The 22,474-nt window shown below is 47.7% G+C and overlaps 1 protein-coding gene across 1 annotated transcript in view; it reads left to right on the top strand.

Annotated features, from left to right (window-relative positions):
* The window catches only part of PLCD3 (phospholipase C delta 3), a 91,689-nt gene that overhangs the window by 52,073 nt on the left and 17,142 nt on the right, over positions 1-22,474 (top strand). Inside the window, exons 5-11 of the mRNA XM_081166279.1 lie at positions 2,640-2,865; positions 8,984-9,185; positions 10,968-11,112; positions 14,918-15,070; positions 16,225-16,344; positions 19,144-19,179; positions 22,084-22,243. Coding sequence (XP_081022405.1) covers positions 2,640-2,865; positions 8,984-9,185; positions 10,968-11,112; positions 14,918-15,070; positions 16,225-16,344; positions 19,144-19,179; positions 22,084-22,243 — 1,042 coding nt within the window. The remainder of the gene's footprint in view (positions 1-2,639; positions 2,866-8,983; positions 9,186-10,967; positions 11,113-14,917; positions 15,071-16,224; positions 16,345-19,143; positions 19,180-22,083; positions 22,244-22,474) is intronic.

The following is a 22,474-nucleotide window of genomic DNA, read 5'->3' as shown; positions in this document are numbered from 1 at the left end:
AAAATTGAAAATGATAAATAAAATAATTGAAAAATAAAAGAGTAGACGTTGGAAAGAAAGAAAGAGAAAGAAAGAAAGAAAGAAAGAAAGAAAGAAAAGCAGGGGAGATGGCAACTGCCACCTTGGGTTGAGTTATCTGCTGTGTGAGTCTTGCCCTCATCCCTTCTCAGGCCGGCTGGCTGATCAGAAGGTCGGCGGTTCGAATCCCCGTGACGGGGTGAGCTCCCGTTGCTCGGTCCCTGCTCCTGCCAACCTAGCAGTTCGAAAGCATGTCAAAGTGCAAGTACAGTGGTACCTTGGGTACGCTTCAGGTTACAGGCTCTGCTAACCCAGAAATAGTACCTCAGGTTAAGAACTTTGTTTCAGGATGAGAACAGAAAATGTGCAGCAGCGGCGCAGGGGCAGCGGGAGGCCCCATTAGCTAAAGTGGTGCTTCTGGTTAAGAACAGTTTCAGGTTAAGAACGGACCTCCGGAACGAATTAAATTCTTAACTCGAGGTACCACTGTAGCTAAATAGGTACTGCTCCAGTGGGAAGGTAAATGGCGTTTCTGTGTGCTGCTCTGGTTCGCCAGAAGCGGCTTAGTCATGCTGGCCACATGACCCGGAAGCTGTACGCCGGCTCCCTCAGCCAGTAAAGCGAGATGAGTGCCGCAACCCCAGAGTTATCCACGACTGGACCTAATGGTCAGGGGTCCCTTTAGCTTTACCTTTACTTCTTCCCCAGGCTGTCTTTGCCAGCTGTCTCTTTCTGGGAGCAGAGTAGGCTCAACTAGTCAGAGCCAGAGGCACCAGAATAGACTCTGGTCCTCAACTTGGAGCCAGCCCTCAGCTGTTCCTGACCTGAACCTTAGCAAGTAGGGAGACTTGCAAACCTGAGCCATGCAGGTCCCAAACCTTGTCAGGTCTCGGGGGGCAGAACCAGCACCTGGAATTGGGCCTGGAATCTACCTGGAAGACGGCATAGCTGCTTCCCTATTGGTTGCATGCGTTCCTACCGCCTCACTTTAGTTGGAAGCGGCATTTGTCAACCAGGACAGTCCCGCACAGAATGCACTGCAGTAGTCACTTGTAGAGCTGTGATGGGCAAGGAGGATGTCAGATCAGACAATGGCTCTCTCCTTTTGCGCATGTGCTCTCTGGCCTGCCTTATCTCACTTGCTGGGTTGTTAATCCAGGACTTCAGTACAACCGTTTGTTCTAAGCACCCTTGACGATGGTTTTGCTTGGACTACTGCAATGCGCTCTACGTGGGGCTACCTTTGAAGGTGACCCGGAAACTGCAGTTAATCCAGAATGCGGCAGCTAGACTGGTGACTGGGAGTGGCCGCCGGGACCACATAACACCAGTCCTGAGAGAATTGCATTGGCTCTCAGTACGTTTCCGAGCACAATTCAAAGTGTTGGTCCTGACCTTTAAAGCCCTAAACGGCCTCAGTCCTGTATACCTGAAGAAGCGTCTCCACCCCAATTGTTCAGCACTGATATCCAGTGCCAAGGGCCTTCTGGCGGTTCACTCATTGCAAGAAGTGAGGTAGCAGGGAACCAGGCAAGGGGCCTTCTTGGTGGTGGCACCTGCCCTGTGGAATACCCTCCCACCTGATGTCAAAGAGAAAAACAACTACCAGAGTTTTAGAAGACATCTGAAGGCAGGCCTGTTCAGGGAAGTTTTAAATATTTAATGCTGTACTGTTTTAACACTTGATTGGGAGCCGCCCAGAGTGACTGGGGAAACTCAGCCAGATTGGGGGGGTATAAATAATAAATAAATATATAAATAAATAAATAAAAATGATAATTTTGCAGCCTTATCTTCTCCCAGAGCCCTAGAGCGGGGGCTGCCTCTTCCCTCTGCATTTTTATAGTCCTTTCCCCCGTATTGTTGCCTATAATAATCTGGCTTCTGGTAACAGGCACCTTAACGCCGGATCCTAATGCCTGTTATACAGTCGTACCTTGGTTCTCAAACGTAATCCGTTCCGGAAGTCGGTTCCGAAAACGTTTGAAAACCAAGGTGCGGCTTCCGATTGGCTGCAGGAGCTTCCTGCACTCAATTGGAAGCCGCATTGGACGTTCGACTTCCCAAAAATGTTTGCAAAATGGAACACTCCCTTCTGGGTTTGTGGCGTTCGGGCGCCAAAACATTCGAGAACTAAGCTGTTCGAAAACCAAGGTATGACTGTATTCCACCTCGGTACTTTTCTTAGCTATTCCTCTAGAAACACCAAAATAAATTACAGTGGTACCTCAGGTTACATACGCTTCAGGTTACAGATTCTGCTAACCCAGAAATAGTACCTCGGGTTAAGAACTTTGCTTCAGGATGAGAACAGAAATCGTGCTTCGGCGGCGCGGCAGCAGCAGGAGGCCCCATTAGCTAAAGTGGTGCTTCAGGTTAAGAACAGTTTCGGGTTAAGAACAGACCTCCGGAACGAATTAAGTACTTAACCCGAGGTCTTACTGTATGTACACTAAAGCCACACATTTTGTACTCTTTGCAGAATTTCCACCCCTCCTTTTAAAAAACAACAACAATACACAGCCCTGTCTCCACCCGAGCTTATCAATTGCTATTTCCTCTCATCCATCCACCTATGGCAATTTACCGGTACTTAACTGCTCCTTCGCCCTTTCACTTAGGAGTGTGACAGATCAAACAACGATCGCTTGGAGGAATATGAGATTGAGGAGTTCTGCACACGGCTGATGGCGCGTCCTGAGCTGGAGGAGATCTTTCGCCGCTACTCGGGCGAGGACCGCGTGCTGTCGTCCGAGGAACTGCAGGAATTTCTCCGCGACCAGGGCGAGGAAGCCAGCTTGCAGCGGGCTCATGAAATCATCCAGACTTTTGAGCTGAACGAGAAAGGTATGAACCCAATACGCACACCTCAAGGTTATGACGGAACACTTTCTAGCATGGTCATAATTGTCATGAATTCAGTGCCCTTGTTGTGTTGATGCACTGCAAGCACATCCAGGAAGAACAAGCAGGTTAAGGAGCTGAAATCCAAAAAAATCTCTCTTGGGCCTGATGTCTCACCTAAGAGAAGACTTTCATGGGTTGCATGAACATTGTTATTTTTGTGGAGAAATAAGAGCAATCTGGTTTTATCTCTGATTTTCTCTCCCCTGCCCCTCACCCTCTCATTCTCAGTCGCATTAAGGTAAAGGGACCCCTGACCATTAGGTCCAGTTGTGGCCGACTCTGGGGTTGCAGCGCTCATCTCGCTTTCTTGGCCGAGGAAGCCGGCGTACAGCTTCCGGGTCATGTGGCCAGCATAACTAAGCCGCTTCTGGTGAACCAGAGCAGCGCATGGAAACGCCGTTTACCTTTCCACCGGAGTGGTACCTATTTATCTATTTGCACTTTGACTTGCTTTCGAACTGCTAGGTTGGCAGGAGTAGGGACTGAGCAGCGGGAGCTCACCCCGTTGCGGGGATTTGAACCGCCGACCTTCTGATTGGCAAGCCCTGGGGCTCTGTGGTTTAACCCACAGTGCTACCCGCGTCCCTTTCAGTCGCATTGCTTCTCTGCAAAAACACAGCCCTTCCTCTCTACCCCCTTTGCAAAACCACACCCTAGGTCAGTGGTTTTCAAAGGGTGTGTCTCACCACCCTGGTGTGGCAGGAGAGGATGGCAAGAGTGGGAAGATTCAAGGACAATCAAAGAAACATCTAAACATTTCAGTGTATACAACCAGGAACAATAGCCGTGCCTCTTTTCAAGAGCATTGGCTATTCTTCTATACTTCTCCACGATATCTTGTTGTGAACAGGGATTTTCAGCTCTGACAAATATGAAAGATCAGAAAAGGGGAAGGCTTCTTTGTGTTGATGAGGAGATGAGTTTGTTTGTCGCTGCCTTCATGTCTGCTTCCAGATACTGCACAAGCTGCTCACCTCACCTTTAAACCCTCTATGGCCTTGTCCTCTCCTTATTTCTCACTTCCCTACCTGGAGCCTTCGCTTCATAGAATTGTAGCGTTGGAAGGGACCCTGTGGGTCATCTAGTCCAACCCCCTAATGCAGGAATCATTTTGCCCTATGTAGGGCTCAAACCCACGACCCTGAGATTAAGAGTCTCGTACTTAACAACTGAGCTATCCTAGCTTCTCCTATAGCTGTCTCAAGGACTCCTGCTTCCTTAAACAACGGTAATCTTTCCTTGATCGGGAACGCAGGTGGCACTGTGGGCTGAACCACTGAGGTTCTTGGGCCTGCCGATCAGAAGGTTGGCGGTTCGAATCGCTGTGACGGGGTGAGCTCCCGTTGCTCTGTCCCAGCTCCTGCCAACCTAGCAGTTCGAAAGCACACCAGTGCAAGTAGATAAATAGGTACCGTTTCGGCGGGAGGTAAACGGTGTTTCTATGCGCTCTGGTTTCCGTCACGGTGTCCCGTTGCGCCAGAAGCGGTTTAGTCATGCTGGCCACATGACCCGGAAAGCTGTCTGTGGACAAACGCCTGCTCCCTCGGCCCGAAAGCAAAATGAGCGCCAGAACTCCATAGTCGCCTTTGACTGGACTTAAACATCCAACCTTTTTTTCTTTTACCTTTCCTTGATCACCCTTCTGCTAGGAACTGCTTCCCAGGACACCTCTGTGATATCGCCTCTCTTCTTTAAAATCTTCCTCAAAACCCACATTTTCCCTAAAACCTTGGTTGGAGCGGGGAATGCCTAGTCCCGACTGTCTATTATAATGGTGTGTGTGTTTGCGTTTTTACTCTGAGAGCCAGTGGGGTCCCTGGGAGACCAGGGTTCAAATCGCTGCTCAACTATGTGGTTTGCTGAGTGACCTTGGGCCACTCACAGACTCTCAGCCTAACCTACGGCACAGATTGGTTTTGGGGATTAAAAGAGTTGGGGAGAGACCCTTGCATGCCACCTTGAGCTCCTGGGGTGGGGGAAAATCTGGGATAAAAATGCAATGACTAAATAAATAAATAAATACGACCAAACCTAAGTACATGTAACTGTAATGATGGCACGTTCTTTCTCTGCTTCCGCCAGCTTTCATCTCTCCCCTGTTACTATTTTCAGATTGCAAGCCCTTTCGGATAAGGAGTCTGGCACTCCTGTCCTTTGCAAAGCACCATGTCTAGATGGCATTATATAAATAATGACACCGCACTGCCCCTGAGTCGTTGGAAAGCTATAATCTGTGTGCCGCCCCATAAAATTGAAGTCCACGGCTCGAAACTACACATTATGGGGAGTATACGTGTTGGTCACTGAAAGCAGCAGTATCTCCTTCGTCCTCTCTTCCACATACACACACAAAAGACACAATTTCATCATGCTTTAAAAAAAAAAAAAACGACAGCAACAAGCACTTCATTGATTTTTCCATATTATAATTACAGCATAATACCTTGCAACAAAAACAGCCGGCGCAGCAATAACATCAGTCAAAAGGAACATAACAAGGCAGAGGAATGTAAAGGGGAGGGAGGGACAGAAATCGTGATTACCATATTTTTCGCCCTATAGGGCGCACCGGCCCATAGGGCGCACTTATTTTTTTTTGGGGGGGGGATAAAGAAAAAAAAAAATTCCCTCCTGAGCCCCAAAGAGCAAAGAAGCCATTTGTTTTTTGTTTCCTGGCTTTGTTTTTAGCCTCGGAGCTGGGGGTCCGGGAGCGAAGGCGAAGTTGCACTCAACCTCGCCATCGCTCCTGGAGCTTGCAGGGCTGGGGGCGGGGGAAGCCTGAGCTTCCTCCGAACCCAGCCGCCAGAACAGGCTGTTGCCCGCAAGCCTTGCGAGCTCGGCGGGAACTCCCGCCGGGCTCCCAATGCTTGCAGATAGCTTCCTGAAGCCTGGAGAGCGAGAGGGGTCAGTGCGCACTGACGCCTCTCGCTCTCCAGGCTTCAGCGAAAGCCTGCATTCGCCCCATAGGACGCAGACAGATTTCCCCTTCATTTTTGGAGGGGAAAAAGTGTGTCCTATAGGGCGAAAAATACGGTATATATAACAGATCACGATGCTTTTGTTTCTTTGCTGTCCTCCCCCCTCCCCCACAAAAAGCAGAGTGCAAAGTCGAGTGGGGTGGTGGAAAAGAAAGTATAATAGCATCCCACGGTATGTTTTGTTGCATTGCACATTGGTTTGTATGATTTTAGACTTAAACCATGGTTTGTACTATCATTCTAGACTTGAACCATGGTTTGTATTATCATTCTAGACTTAAACCATGGTTTGTACTATCATTCTAGACTCGAACCATGGTTTGTATTATCATTCTAGACTTGAACCATGGTTTGTATTATCATTCTAGACTCGAACCGTGGTTTGTACTATCATTCTAGACTCGAACCATGGTTTGTATTATCATTCTAGACTTGACCCATGGTTTGTACGATCGTTCTAGACTCGAACCATGGTTTGTACTATCATTCTAGACTCAAAGCATGGTTTGTACTATCATTCTAGACTCGAACCATGGTTTGTATTATCATTCTAGACTTGACCCATGGTTTGTATTATCATTCTAGACTCGAACCATGGTTTGTATTATCATTCTAGACTCGAACCATGGTTTGTATTATCATTCTATACTTGACCCATGGTTTGTACTATCATTCTAGACTCGAACCATGGTTTGTACTATCATTCTAGACTCGAACCATGGTTTGTATTATCATTCTAGACTTGACCCATGGTTTGTATTATCATTCTAGACTCGAACCATGGTTTGTACTATCATTCTAGACTTGAACCATGGTTTGTATTATCATTCTAGACTCGAACCATGGTTTGTACTATCATTCTAGACTCAAACCATGGTTTGTATTATCATTCTAGACTTGACCCATGGTTTGTACGATCGTTCTAGACTTGACCCATGGTTTGTACTATCATTCTAGGTCATAAACCATGGATTGTATGATCATTCTAGGTCATAAACCATGGATTGTATGATCATTCTAGACTTAAACCATGGTTTGCACAATCATTCTAGGTCACCAACCATTGTTTGTGAACCATAGTTTTCTTAAGCCAAGATCAAGTGGCTGGAATGAGTCCTCCTCTCTTGCCTCTTTCTTTTTCTTGCCACCAGTTGCAGAGTGTGGCGTATGATGCTGTGCTGCCCACCTGGCTGCAGGTGTCAAGGGCAGAAGAAACCTCGAGTTGGCAGCAGTGGCAAGCATCTATGCGCCCACACTTGTGCCTACTGCTACTGCCAACCTGGTGCTTCCTGTGCCCTACCTAGTCCCGGCAAGCAGCAGGACAGCTGCAGCTGGGAGGAGTAGCATTGGGGCAGCATCTAGCCTCATGTTCCACAACTGCCCATTGCACATCAGCTTCCAACATGGAGATCCCGACTGGTAAAAAGCCAGAGTTCCCTGCTGTGTCCAAACAGCAAATCTGGCTTGATGTCGATCAACTAGCCAGAAAAATAAACCAGAGCCCAACAGAGGGACGGACCAGGAAAATAAGCCAGAGACCAACAGCAAGCTAGCGTTTCCCGCTTTGCACATAGCAGGGGACTCTGGATCAGTGCAAGTCAGGATTTTTGCTTGACACTCAACAGCAGGAGAGGAGCATCCCTGCTTTATAAAACAAGGAATCATATTGCAAACTTGGCCTTGTGGAAGAATGAGATGGGGGGAAATCTGCTTTCGATAGCTGTCACACAACTTCCATATTGTATATTTTTGGCCACTTTTACAATGTTTGGAGGCACTGTGTATGGGCAACCTTTTCCGAAAGATATTTGTAATTTTGAGTAGTTTTGTGATCTGAAATGGTCATCTTTTCCTGCCTCTATTTACTTCCCCCTCTCTATCTCTTGTTCTGCTCTTGGATGGCTGAGAGCAGCCTTTAATGTATAATCTGGTGGAAGGAAGAAGTGATAATGCAGGGCACCTTCTGACCTTCTTTGATGTTAGACATTGTCTGGAGGAACGTGCAGTATTGGAAGAGGGGGCTAGCCAATTAATAATTTGCACTAGCTAGCTCGTCAAGGCATGTAGGCTAACAAGTCAGCTATCTATAAATCGGATGGTTTTGGGGCATAGTTCTGTAAAGCTCGTGTTCTGACTGTAGGCCGCGGGGCTGTGCCAACCAAGGCCACCTGGGCATAGCTGTCAACTTTTCCCTTTTCCTGCGAGGAATCCTATTCGGAATAAGGAAATTTCCCTTAAAAAAAGGGAAACGTTGACAGCTATGCTCCTGGGGGATGGCCTCACCACTTCTTGAGGGCTTCCCAGTGGCAGATCGAAGCGTTTGCTTGGTAATGTATATAATACAATACGATACGATAATCTTTATTGTCATTGTCCCATACAGAACAACAAAATTGAAAAATCTATGCAAGACATTCAAAAACCAACAAGCCTACTATCCCAGCTATCCCAACCTGGTTAGCCCCCTAAAAACTCTGATACTCCATTTTTAAATACAATATACAGTGGTACCTCGGGTTAAGTACTTAATTCGTTCCGGAGGTCCGTACTTAACCTGAAACTGTTCTTAACCTGAAGCAGCACTTTAGCTAATGGGGCCTCCCGCTGCCGCTGTGCCGCCAGAGCACAATTTCTGTTCTCATCCTGAAGCAAAGTTCTTAACCTGAAGCACTATTTCTGGGTTAGCGGAGTCTGTAACCTGAAGCGTATGTAACCTGAAGTGTATGTAACCCGAGGTACCACTGTACTCCCATAGAGACTCTTTATACTGCGTTTAAAACCAAAATCACATTGGGGTAGAAACTGTTTCCCAGGTGGCTAGTCCTAGTCTTTATAACCCTGTACTTTCTTCCAGAAGGCAGAAGCTGAAAGAGATCATTTCCGGGGTGTGCACTAATGCTTGCTGTTTAGAATAAAACCTTTAATCTTCTCGCTTGTGTTCTGTCTTGCTTCTGAATCTCACTAACATGAACCACCTTGCATTTGGCAAGACGCGCCGTTCTTAGGAAATGCGTACGCTGAAATACGCTGGATGGGTGGAGTCTGAAACTCTCTCAGCTAACCACGTCTTCGTCCCACAGCCAGGCAGCACAATCTCATGATGATGGATGGCTTCATGATGTACCTGCTGTCGTCGGCCGGAGACATCCTCAACCAGGGCCACGCAAAGATATACCAGGACATGACGCAGCCCCTGTGCCATTACTTCATCTCGTCCTCCCATAACACCTACCTGACGCAGAACCAGATTGGAGGCGCCAGTAGCACTGAGGCCTACATCAGGTAAGCAGCTTTTGTGGCCGAAGCAACAGAACAGCTGTAGCCAGAGTGAGTCCCAGTAACTGCTTTCAGATGACAAGGGGTGCTGGTATACGATACATACGATATCTTTATTGTCATTGTCCCATGCGGAACAATGAAATTGAAAAACTACATAAAAACTACATAAAACATTCAAAACTCCCTAAAAACTCTGAACCCCATTTTAAAATACACTATACTATAAAGACCCCTTATGCTGCGTTTAGAACCAGAATTGCATTTGCGTAGAAACTGTTTCTCAGGCGGCTAGTCCTAGTCTTTATAACCCTGTACCTTCTTCCAGAAGGGAGAAGCTGAAAGAGATCATTTCCGGGGTGCGTACTATCCTGCGCTATCTCTGCTGTTTTCTTATGGCACCTGGCAGCGTAGATTTAATCCAAGGTGGGAAGAGTGCACCCAATTATTCTCTCCGCAGTCTTTACAACCCTGGATAGCATTGTTTTTTCCCTGGCCGTGCAGCTCCCAAACCACACACACACAGACCATAAGTTAATACGCTCTCCACAGCGCAATGGTAAAATGCCATCAACAGGTCCTTTGAGAGATTGTTTTTCCGGAGGATTCTCAGAAAATATAACCTAATAAAATATAACGGGGATAGGTAAAGGATTCCAGCAAATAATGGTGGGTGCACGGCCATTGGCTGCAACATTTTGGCCAGGGCATGCAGAGAGGCAGTGGGTGAGCTGGAGCAGAGAGAGGAATCTGGTTGGTTGGTTAGTTGGTTGGTGGGGCTGCTTTGAACAGGCCAGGGGGAAGGAGGCCACATGGCAAGGCAGGATTACTGAAGGACAACCTGGTACCTGGAGAGAGAACAACGCATTTCGCTTTCCTCAGCTCAGGTGATTCCATTAATTATGTGGCCCATAATCCCCGAAGGAGCCCTGCGGAACAATGTGTGGGAAATTGAGCCGTCCCTTGGGTGGAAAGGCACAAGCTGTTTACACCTTGAAGTTAGTGGATCATACTGCGTAAAGTTTGTTTGAAGAGTGCCAGCTAGCACAACACTTGCCTGGCTCCCTGTAAGGGGCTGGAGGACTTGAACTCGGCACCCAGGCAGCAAGACCCGGGCTGCTGTACACCTTGCAGAACTGAGCAACGTCTTGTGCTAAATAGTAACACAGACTCTTCCTTTTCCCTCCTTGCGCTTCCCGATGTGTGATTGTGTCTCCTACCTGAAGAATAATAATAATAATAATTTCTTATTTATACCCTGCCCATCTGGCTGAGTTTCCCCAGCCACTCTGGGCGGCTCCCAATCAAGTGTTAAAAACAGCACAGCATTAAATATTAAAAACTCCCTTCAGATGTCTTTTAAAGATAGGATAGCTGCTTATTTCCTTCACATCTGAAGGGAGGGTGTTCCACAGGGCGGGTGCCACTACCGAGAAGGCCCTCTGTCTGGTTCCCTGTAACCTCACTTCTCACAATGAGGGAACCGCCAGAAGGCCCTCGGCGCTGAATTTCAGTGTCCGGGCTGAACGACCCTTGACCCTTGTTGGCCTGAACCGGAACTTGACCCCTTGGCCTATATTGGTCCACGGTCCATCTCTGAGGTTGGGCAAGGTGTCACAATTCTCCCTGACTCTCTAAGACTGATCAAATCCTAGATGCTAATTGCATCTCATCCTCACGTTCTTTCCTGCCCTGTGGATGACCTGTGCTCTCCTGACAGCTCCTTGACAGGCAGAGGGCTGAAACGCAGAGTCCATCATCACCTCACCCCATTTCTGTCTTCGGCAGGGCTTTGATGAAGGGGTGTCGCTGTGTGGAGCTTGACTGCTGGGAGGGCTCCAACGGGGAGCCCATCATCTACCACGGCCACACTCTGACCTCCAAGATCCTCTTCCGGGATGTGATTGAAAGCATCCGGGACCATGCATTCAAGGTAGGCTAAACCAGAGTTTTCAGAAATGCGGGTAGCAAGAAGATTGATTGATTGCAGTTCTTAAGGATCCTCAGAAGGGAGAAGGAGCTGCATTTGATGTTCTGAGGCCCAAACATTTCTCTCAGAAGCTTTCTTCGCTGCCCAACCACTTAGTCACTTAGCTGTATCACGATTCATGAGCAAATTTACCGTATTTTGCACCCCATAGGACGCACCGGCCCATAAGGCGCACCTAGTTTTTTGGGGGGGAAATAAAGAAAAATATTTTTATTCCCCCCCCAAGCTTCCCCCGACCCCAGCACCCAGAACAGGCTGCTCTGCGCAAGCCGTAGGAGCCCTCCCGCGGCTTGCGCAGAGCTACCCGAAGCCCTGGCGCGACTGCTGAGCGCGCCGGGGCTTTGGGATAAGAGGCAGCTCCGCGCAAGCCGTGGGAGGGCTCCCGCGGCTTGTGCAGAGCTTCTTGAAGCCTGGAGAGCGAGAGGGGTCGGTGCGCACCGACCCCTCTCGCTCTCCAGGCTTCAGCGAAAGCCTGCATTCGCCCCATAGGACGCACACACATTTCCCCTTCATTTTTGGAGGGGAAAAAGTGCGTCCTATAGGGCGAAAAATACGGTAATTGCTGGAAACGATTGTGCAAGCTTCCTTTTTCAAAGGCGGTGCATGCAAAGGTCGCAGCGGGTACAATTCTAGACAATTCCAAACGATGGTGTCTGGCTTGCATTTTTTTAAAGAAAGTTTTTGTACTCGAAGTAGTTAAGCCTTTTTTAAAAACCCGTTGGATTAAGCATTAAAAAACAACAACTGTTGCTTGTTTAGGTGGGGGTACCTTCTGTTGTATGTGTGCAAATATTGATAATGCAGAAGGCATTTTAATGCAACAATGGGGTCGCCAACAAGGCGCTGTTCAGATATGCTGTTAGATTGCAGCTCGCATCATCTCTCACCGTTGCTCATAACTGGCTGGGGCTGGTGGGGGTTGGGAGTCCCATTAACATGCAGAAGGCACCAGGTGACTACCTCTTATCTAGGCAACGTGGCCTTCACCTTCACAATACGTGAAACACAAAGACTGATTTAATAGCCTCATACACAGAACACAGGGACGTGGGTGGCACTGTGGTCTAAACCACAGAGCCTAGGACTTGCTGATCAGAAGGTCGGCGGTTCAAATCCCCGCGACGGGGTGAGCTCCCGTTGCTCGGTCCCAGCTCCTGCCAACCTAGCAGTTCGAAAGCATGTCAAAGTGCAACTAGATAAATAAGTACCGCTCCAGCGGGAAGGTAAATGGTGTTTCCGTGCGCTGCTCTGGTTTGCCAGAAGCGGCTTAGTCATGCTGGCCACATGACCCAGAAGCTGTACACCGGCTCCCTCGGCCAATAAAGCGAGAAGAACACCGCAACCCCAGAGTCGTCCGCGACTGGACCTAATGGTCAGGGGTCCCTTTACCTTTACCTTACACGGAACACTGGTTTGCATGTAATGCCAAGCCAAACCATGGTTTAGTGTGATTGAGCAAATGCGTGGGCTCCTAGAAATAATAGCTCATATTGGAATGGGAATGCGTTTATGGATGTAATCAGGCTGAGGCTATCAAACACAATTTGTTGACCTGCCCTTTATACACGGTATACAGCGAATTTTTTTTCATCCCCTATTCTTTATTGGTTCTCGGATCAATCCCCTCCCCCCCCCCCGCCAGGAAGTGATAGTAGAACGCTAAGCTGCTAAATATCTACAAATTACAATTCTGGTAGACAAATTTGCTCTGGAAGCTAAGAAGCTTCGCTCCAGTTATGTGAATGCATTGTAACTTTAAAATTTTGTGCTGCAAATTTTAATGCTGTAGACTTACGTTGTGCGATTTTAGAGGAATGCCTTGCTTTTTGCCCTCTGCTGTTCACTGTGAAGGCCTTTGGCTATATACAATAAACTGTATTGACTGATTGGAATGAAGATGGCCCCTGCCGGGCTTCTCGTGTGGTCTGCTGCACTGCCCAGTGCTGACCCATCATTTATTTTAGGATTACGTCCAAACCCTGGCTTGTGGTTTGTCTCCCCCAACCAACCATGAGCAGCAAAACTGAGAGCAAACCTTGGTTACATCTCAGTGTAATGGTAAACCAAACCATGGCTTAGCCCGGGTATTATGGAGGAAGTAGAATTGGGAGAAGGATGTTGTCGCTGTGACCTTTGCTCTGGGAATACGCATATTTGCTTGTTTGCAATAAACCTTTAGTGTCATGTGCGAGCTGGGCTGATGTTGCAACTCACATTACGCATGCCACCGTGTTATGAAAAGACTCTTTTCCATTATACAAAATGTTCCCCTGCTCCCTTAATAGTACCCGAGGAAGACCAGATTAATGAAGGCTGATAGTTACTCTATGCTTTTGGAATCTGGGCCAAATACTACCTGGCTGGGTGGGGTTTTCTGAGGAACTGCTTTTGCAATCTTTAATTTGGCGAGAAAGAGACACAACAGGTTTGGGTTTGAGGCTGACTTGAAAACATGGCTAACAGGAACCTGGCTGGGAGAAGCCAGAAATTTACGTAGATTCTCGGAGCGCCAAACGGATGTTGTTTTGGGAGTAGCCCTGCCAGCTGCATTCTTGCTTTCCATCCAGTTCAGCATAACCCTGAACATCTGCCTCTGGAACGTCCTGCTACTCCAGAAAAATGTGTGAAGTAATATTGGCATCCTTTGGTGCTCTTCTCCCACTTATTGGTGGAGTTGCAAGAAACAGGAGGAGAACCTGTCCCTGTGCTGAAAGATGGCGCTTGCAACTGATTGTGCCTATCTGTTTACAGGAACCAGAAAGCATGTTCACCGTATCATTAAAAAAAACACCCACCACCACATTTCTGTGAATTCTAGATTGGCACAAATGCTAGCCTGAATTCTGGTTGCTGGGGGACAATAGCCAGAGAGGGCTACTTGGCATTGTGTCCCGCTTGTGGCTTCTTCTTCTTCTTCTTCTTCTTCTTCTTCTTCTTCTTCTTCTTCTTCTTCTTCTTCTTCTTCGCCTCCTCCTCCTCCTCTTCTTATCATTTGTACACCACCCATCTGACTGGGTTGCCCCAGCCACTCTGGGCAGTTTCCAACATATATAAAAACATAATACAATCGTACCTTGGTTCTCGAACGCCTTGGTACTTGTACGTTTTGGCTCCCGAACACCAAAAACACGAACATGTTCCAGTTTTCGAACGTTTTTTGGAAGCTGAACGTTCAGCGCGACTTCTGCGGCTTCCAATTGGCTGCAGGAGCTAGCTGCAGCCAATCAGAAGCCATGCCTTGGTTTTTGAATGGTTCTGGGAGTCAAACGGACTCCCGGAACGGATTAAGTTCGACAGCCAAGGTACCGCTGCAAAACTATACATATTAAAAGGCTTCCTTATACAAGGCTGCCTTCAGATGTCTCCTAAAAGTTATATAGTTACTCATCTCCGTGACATCTGATGGGAGGGCGTTCCACAGGGTGGGTGCCACTACCGAGAATTAAAGCTAACCATCTAATGCAATTAGGAAAGCATAACATGAGTAGAAAAAAAAGAAATTCATTTTAACCAGCGAATGATCAACACATGAAAAGCTAGGATGAAACAGTTCCTAAAATGTTTTGAGGTTGCAAATGGACACAAAATTTCATGCAAGCCAGAGTAAAATGCTTAGTGGTGTATGTGTGTGTGTGTGTGTGTGTGTGTGTGTGTTTATTTAAAAAAGAAAAAAAAGTAATCATTTGAAGGGTTGGGGAAAGAATCTTGGAGGTGGCAGATGCCTTCTGACTCCATCTTGTCTCCTCAGCATTCTTCCTATCCTGTGATTCTCTCTTTGGAAAACCACTGTGGGCCGGAACAGCAGTCCAAGATGGCGCGCCACATGAAGGCTATTTTAGGGAACATGCTTGTGACCCAACCACTGGATGGAGACACGCCCAAAGAGCTCCCATCACCAGAGGTAACACCATTTAGGGCAAGGGTGGGGAATCTTTGACCCTCCAGACTTGGTTGGACTACGACTCCCATCAGCCTCGGCCATTTGGCTATGCTTGACTGGGGCTGGTGGCAGTTGTAGTTCCAAACATCTGGATGGCCAAAAGATCTTCCTTCTTGATTTACTTCTAGCGTCGTATTAGGTTATGTGCCTCATATCACCTGTGATACAGTCAGGCTGGGAATTTTGCTGAGGAGAAAACCAAAGTCAACGAGGAGGTTGACTTGACAAATAGATTACCTGTTCTAGCTTTAAGAAACTTTGCTTTCAACAACAACAAAAGCCAAGATGAATTTTGGTACCCAATGCCAGATGTTTGCACTTGTGCAGTCCTGATATCCAAAAAGATTATGTGGAGGGAAATGGCAGCCTAATGGACTTTGGGTAATGTAGTAGCTGAGTTATTGCAAGATTTTCTTCATCCAGCTTCCATTTTAGTCCTAGTAAGGTAATTAGTTCTTGTAAGGGATGTAGGGTTTTAACACCTAACAGGTGTGAACAAGACACTTTATGGCCAGGACTATCAGACGTCCAATTCACATTTGCACCCCACAAAAATATTCATTGAATTTTGCAGGAGCAAAGTGAGAATGCTGGCACTGTTGGGCTGGCCAGCCTTTTTGATTCAGATTGCATTTAAAGGCCAAGCTGCGTAGTTTGCGCTTTGCAAAACAGCACATGAATTGAAACACAGCCATCCTTCAAAATCTGCAGTTCTTTACATTCTGCAATAGTGCATTTTTCAGCCAAGTAAGGTGTACAAAAATGCATATACTGGAGCAAAAAAATCATTATATTAGGGAAAGTGATTCTGAAAAAAATGCATGTATTAGGAAAAATTGAATACCAACTTGCTGAATACCAGTTGGGAGAGACGCTCGCTGATGAATTTTCATTAGCATTGTTTTTTTTTAAAAAAATGCAAACGGATGTAGATAACTGAATTTAAAAATGGAAAAATTGGAGAAACCCAAACCAAAATATTCGCCCAATTCTATTCGGGCCCTGGGCAAATTCTGGAGCCCTGACGCCTCCACTAATTGGGTTATTACAATTTCACGTGCAAGGTTTCATTAGAGAATTAAGCTGTTTAAACTCCACTCCTTCAAACCCCACAGCAGTTAAAGTGGAAGATATTGGTGAAGGCAAAGAAGTTGCCAGAGGACAAGGGTGATCCCGAAAGAATGAGCTACATCACAAATCCCGAGGAAGAAATGCAGGAGGAAGAGGAAGATAAGGTGAGGACACAGCAGAGATTAGACCCCTTCCCCTAAGAGAGAGAAAAATTACATGGATAAGCTGTCTCATTAATAGCAAACTATTGGCTGAGTGCTGGCAGACATAGCCAAAGCTACTGAGAAGATAGATGGAAGGATCAGCAAGCTTGGGGGAGCCCTGAAAGTTTATACGTGCTCAAAAAGTGTTCAGGAAAAAACCCTAAAGGGGCAAACCTCCCTAAGTTGAATATGCTAACTGACCATGGAATATCAAGATGTGATGATGTCCACTAGCTTATATGGCTTTTAAAGAGGATTAGATTTTAAAAAGGATTAGTGTCAGGGACACGAGTGGTGCGCTGTGGGTTAAACCACAGAGCCTAGGGCTTGCCCATCGGAAGGTTGGCGGTTTGAATCCCCGTGATGGGGTGAGCTCCCGTTGCTCGGTCCCTGCTCCTGCCAACCTAGCAGTTCGAAAGCACGTCAAAGTGCAAGTAGATAAATAGGTACCGCTCCGGCGGGAAGGTAAACGGCGTTTCCGTGCGCTGCTCTGGTTCGCCAGAAGCCGCTTAGTCATGCTGGCCACGTGACCCGGAAGCTGTACGCCGGCTCCCTCGGCCAGTAAAGCAAGATGAGCACTGCAACCCCAGAGTCTGTCACAACTGGACCTAATGGTCAAGGGTCCCTTTATCTTTACCTAGTGTCAGGGACGGTGCTGAGTATGTAAGTAAAATTTTATTTATACCCCACCCCACCCCCGGCCAAGACCGGGCTCAGGGCGGCTAACATCACCTATCAAATACATTAAAACACAATCAAACAATTAATTAAAATACAGCTTAAAGATTAGAATTTCCCACGAATCATTTAATTTAATCCCTACAACTATAGGGATTGGGAACCTCATGTATTCTTCAAGGCCAGCTGTACATGTTGGTCCCACATGAGCTGATAAAAGTATCAAAGAGGTAACTTACAGGGTCCCATAGAGTGGGGACAAACTGGGCCCGGACCAAAGGCCAGGTGGAACAACTCCGTCTTGCTGGCCCTGCGGAAGGATGTCAAGTCCCCCAGGGCCCTGGTCTTCTGCGACAGAGTGTTCCACCAGGCTGGGGCCAAAGCTGAAAAGGCCTTGGCCCTGGTTGAGGCCAGTTTAACCTCCTTGAGGCCCGGGACATCCAATATATTATTTGTGGACCGTAAGGTCCTCCGCAGGGCATACCAGGAGAGGTGGTCCTGTAGGTACGAGGGTCCTAGGCCGCATAGCGCTTTAAAGGTTAAAACCAGCTGCTTAAAGCTGACCTGTACTCCACCGGGAGCCAGTGCAGCTGAGGAGCGCTGCACTCAGGAAGAATGGTGGGAGCCACCCCCACCCCCGATCCTGATCCTGAATCTTCCCAGGTGCAGGAGGACAGCATAGATTTGGAAGAGTGGTTTGCAGAGGGGCATAGTTCAGAAAGCAGAAGCTGGGAAATACTGGATGGGGAATAGCTAGGAGAAGAAACGCTGGAAGAGAGAGAGGGTTAAGAGATTCATAGTCTCTGGACAGCATTCACACCCCTTCTCCAAAGTCACAGAGAGCCCAGAAGGTGTCAGAATAGAAAGTCCAGGGGGTACAAGCTCAGATCACAAGACGTAGGAGTGACGTAGATTAATAGGGACGGAGGGGAGAGTATCCCTTAATTGGGAGCACCGCCATTTCTAGGAGATGTGTTCTTTGTTCTCTCATTGTGATTATTAAAGATTCTAACTGGTAAGGCGTTTCTTTATCTACTGCCACGGGGGGAGGAAACCAATTCCCCAAAGCCTGACAATTAGACAGGTTCACACAGGATAAATCTGTGAGTGGCCACCAGTAATGATCATGAATCACAGAACTGTTGAGTTGGAAGGGACCCCATGGGTCATCTAGTCCAACCCCCTGCAATGAAGGGATGTCAGCGAAATCACCCATGACGGATGGCCACCCAACCTCTGCTTAAAAACATCAAGGGAAGGAGAGTCTATCGCTTCCCGAGGGAGACCGTTCCTCTGTCAAACAGCTCTTACTGTCAGAAAGTTCTTCCTGAAGTTTAGTTGGAATCTCATTCCTTGTCACTTGAAGCCGTTGGTTCGGGTCCTGAGGGCCTCTGGAGCAGGAGAAAACAAGCTAGCTCCATCTTCCATGTGACGGCCCCTGACATATTTGAATATAGTTGTCATATCTCCCCTCTCGGTCTCCTCTTTTCCAGGCTAAACATACCAGCTCCTTCGACCGTTCTTCATAAGGTTTAGTTTCCTGACCCATGGTCATATGGGTCACCATTCTCTGCACACATGATGCTACATCTAGGATAAGAGACAGCTGGGAAACCAACTGTGGGAGAGGAATCTACTGTATTTTTTGCTCTATAAGACTCACTTTTTCCCTCCTCAAAAGTAAGGGGAAATGTGTGTGCGTCTTATGGAGCGAATGCAGGTTGCACAGCTATCCCAGAAGCCAGAACAGCAAGAGGGCAGCGATCCCTCTTGCTGTTCTGGCTTCTGGGAGTCAGTATATTTTTTTTCTTGTTTTCCTCCTCCAAAAACTAGGTGCGTCTTGTGGTCTGGTGCGTCTGATAGAGCAAAAAAGACAGTATTTATTGCCCTCAGGTCCTGCTCCTTGCGGGCTTCCCAGAGGCCCCTTATTGTCCACTTTGTGGGGAGAGATGCTAGACTAGAGGGACTTTTTAGTCTGACCCAGATTGGCCATTTGTTCTTAGATATGCCCCTTCGAAAATATCCATAGATGTATTTTGTTTCTCACAGGAGGGTCTCTCTCTCTCTCTTTTCCCCTTCTAGTCTACGCATTCTCTTCAAGGGATTAAACCGTTGCAGGTGAGTACGTCTTGATTCCTGGAAAGGGCTGTCGCAGGGGATGTCCAGCCTAATGGGCGAAGTTGTATCTCATCTGCCCCCAGTCACGTAAAACCAAATGCGTCGTGGTTTCTCTTTGCCTGGATAGGTGGTTGGTAGATCTGCAACTTAGTGGAGGGAAAGCTTCCCATCACTTCTATTTCCTATGCAAAGATTCACTTATCTGACCACGAGGAATTCGTACCCAAACCTCACTATACACACTGCAGCTTCAGCGACTGGAACAGAGGGCATTTTTTACTTCCTTGCTTGCCTTTTGCTGGTTGGCTGAAGCAGGGAGTGATTGGACAAATCAGAGAGCATTTTTTTCTAGGTTTTCCTGTTGGATATTTTTTGCTTTTGGGGGGTCAAATTTAAGTGGTAGGGAATGCAGCAGCTAGACTGGTGACTGGGAGTGGCCGCCGAGACCATATAACACTGGTCCTGAAAGACCTAGATTGGCTCTCAGTACGTTTCCAAGCACAATTCAAAGTGTTGGTGCTGAGCTTTAAAGCCCTAAACGACCTCGGCCCAGTATACCTGAAGGAGCGTCTCCACCCCCATCGTTCAACCCAGACACTCAGGTCCAGCTCCGAGGGCCTTCTGGCGGTTCCCTCCCTGCAAGAAGTGAGGTTACAGGGAACCAGGGAGAGAGGCCTTCTCAGTAATGCCCTCCCATCAGATGTCAAGGAAATAAACTACTATCAGACTATTGGAAGACATCTGAAGACAGCCCTGTTTAGGGAAGTTTTTAATGTTTGATATTTTATCGTGTTTTTAATATTCTGTTGGGAGCCGCCCAAAGTGGCTGGGGAAACCCAGCCAGATGGGCGGGGTATAAATAATTGTTGTTACTATTATTATTATTAGAAATTTACTCATAGGAATCAATGGAAATAGCCAATTTGTTTTGCGAATGCAAGCCTAATGAATGATTTCAAGGGAGCACATTGTGTTCCGCAAGCAGGCCCTGCACATACATGGGAAATATCCAAAAAGGAGGTGCAGATTTTGACAGGGCACATACCCCTGCCCCACGCAAGCCAGGAAAGTGCAGGGAAATCCACTCCTTGCACAGGTGGTTTTTCAGTCACAGGGTTCCCCCCCCCCCCCGTGAATGAAATTCTCTGTGATCCTCAGACCAGTACTGGTTGCAGTAACAGGACCTAGGATCCTTATTCTTCTATGCCACTCATGGCAGCATCCTGGACAAAAGGGTTGCCAACCTGAGCCTGCAATCCCACCACTGTAGACAGCCAGGTCTTGGAGATCAGAACAGCACACGATCCAGACCGTCTTGAGCCTTGGAGGTTATCCATCCTTGGCCAGCTAGTAATGCAGCCTTTCCGAAAGCTAGTCCGAAAAAGCTATCTCACAAACATCTTTACACCAGCCCTGAAATCTGTCTCTCCACTTTGTGCCGGACCATAAAGAAGGCTGATCGTCGAAGAATAGATGCTTTTGAATTATGGTGCTGGAGGAGACTCTTGAGAGTCCCATGGACTGCGAGAAGATCAGACTTATCCATTCTTATGGAAATCAGCCCTGAGTGCTCAGTGGAAGGACAGATCCTGAAGCTGAGGCTCCAATACTTTGGCCACCTCATGAGAAGAGAAGACTCCCTGGAAAAGACCCTGATGTTGGGAAGGATGGAGGGCACAAGGAGAAGGCGATGATAGAGGACGAGATGGTTGGCAGTGTTCTCGAAGCTACCAGCATGAGTTTGACCAAACTGCGGGAGGCAGTGGAAGACAGGAGTGCCTGGTGCTCTGGTCCATGGGGTCACGAAGAGTCGGACACGACTAAACGACAACAACATGTGCATCATTCATTTGCAGCAGGGCTGAAAATAAGGAATCAGCTGGCCTCCAGTTTACAAAGGCCTTCCTGCCCGATTGCCAGGAAGCTATTGTTAGTCTCCATATAGCGGGGGCGGTGAACTTTCTCAGCAGGTGGGCCAGACCTTTTATGTCTCTGATCCTGCCAGGCCAGATTTGACAGGTGGGTGAGGCTGCTCACCTGTGTCATCAGCACGAGGAGATAGAGATCTGTAGCACAAAGCACCACACAGGACTTGCAATCAGCTGTTTGTTTGTTTTTAAAGGGACATTTTTCTTTCACTCCAAAGAACAGGAGGCTTGGAGTTACCAGGTATCAGGCGATAGGTGTCCACTCCCAAGACACCTGCCTTTTGAAAAGAAAAAAAAGGAGCTTGCAGAGTCTTTTGCATGGCATTTCCCTTGGGAAGTGCCGAACCCAGGGTTTGGAAAGCATTTTGTGCAGTGCTTCCAAAGTGCCTACCAGCTTAGGAAGTGCTACAAAGCCCCTTTTGGCTAAGCACTGTGGGTTAAACCACAGAGCCTAGGGCTTGCCGATCAGAAGGTCGGCGGTTCGAATCCCCACGACGGGGTGAGCTCCCGCTGCTCGGTCCCTGTTCCTGCCAACCTAGCAGTTCGAAAGCACGTCAAAGTGCAAGTAGATAAATAGGTACCGCTCCGGTGGGAAGGTAAACGGCGTTTCCGTGTGCTGGTCTGGTCCGCCAGAAGTGGCTTAGTCATGCTGGTCACATGACCCGGAAGCTGTACGCCGGCTCCCTCGGCCAATAAAGCGAGATGAGCGCCGCAACCCCAGAGTCAGCCACGCCTGGAGCTAATGGTCAGGGGTCCCTTTACCTTTACCTATGGGGCAAGTGGGCATGGCTTGCCCAAAATGGCCTTGTGGGTCAAATGGAGAAGATTGGCGGGCTGGATAAAGCCCATGGGCTCACCTCTACTCTATAGGCTACCAGGCCAGTAGCTATTTGCAAGCTTGGAGTAATTCAACTGCAGGACTGGGAGGGTCATCTTAATTGGAAATCATTTGCTCTTTGTACATCTTTCTCCCCAGGCAAAGGATGCTGGGCAGATTTCTCGGGAACTCTCTGATGTGGTTGTCTATTGCCGGTCCGTCCCGTTCCAAAGTCTGTCTCAAGCTCTGCGCCACCAGCAGCCTACGGAGATGTGCTCATTCAGCGAGCGGAAAGCCAGGAAGCTGATCAAAGAATCAGGTCAGGTTTGGCTCTTACGTGAGCAGGTGAATTCCCTGAACAGGAGGAACTAAAAGTGACTCTTAAGTCTGAAGGCAGGGCATCAGGGAAAATTACAAGGAAGATGGAGAATGCAGCCAGTATTAGGGGATAGAGTGAGCTTATAAGATCAGCCTGAACAAGGGTGATGCTTCCTTGCACTCTTTCTGTGTCCACTCATTCTTAAAAAATCTGCGCAACGAGGAGAAATTG

Source organism: Podarcis bocagei (genome assembly GCF_964188305.1).
Source record: "Podarcis bocagei genome assembly, chromosome: 13".
In the NCBI taxonomy this organism is placed as follows: Eukaryota; Metazoa; Chordata; class Lepidosauria; order Squamata; family Lacertidae; genus Podarcis; species Podarcis bocagei.
This window is presented reverse-complemented; position numbering and strand designations above follow the sequence as displayed.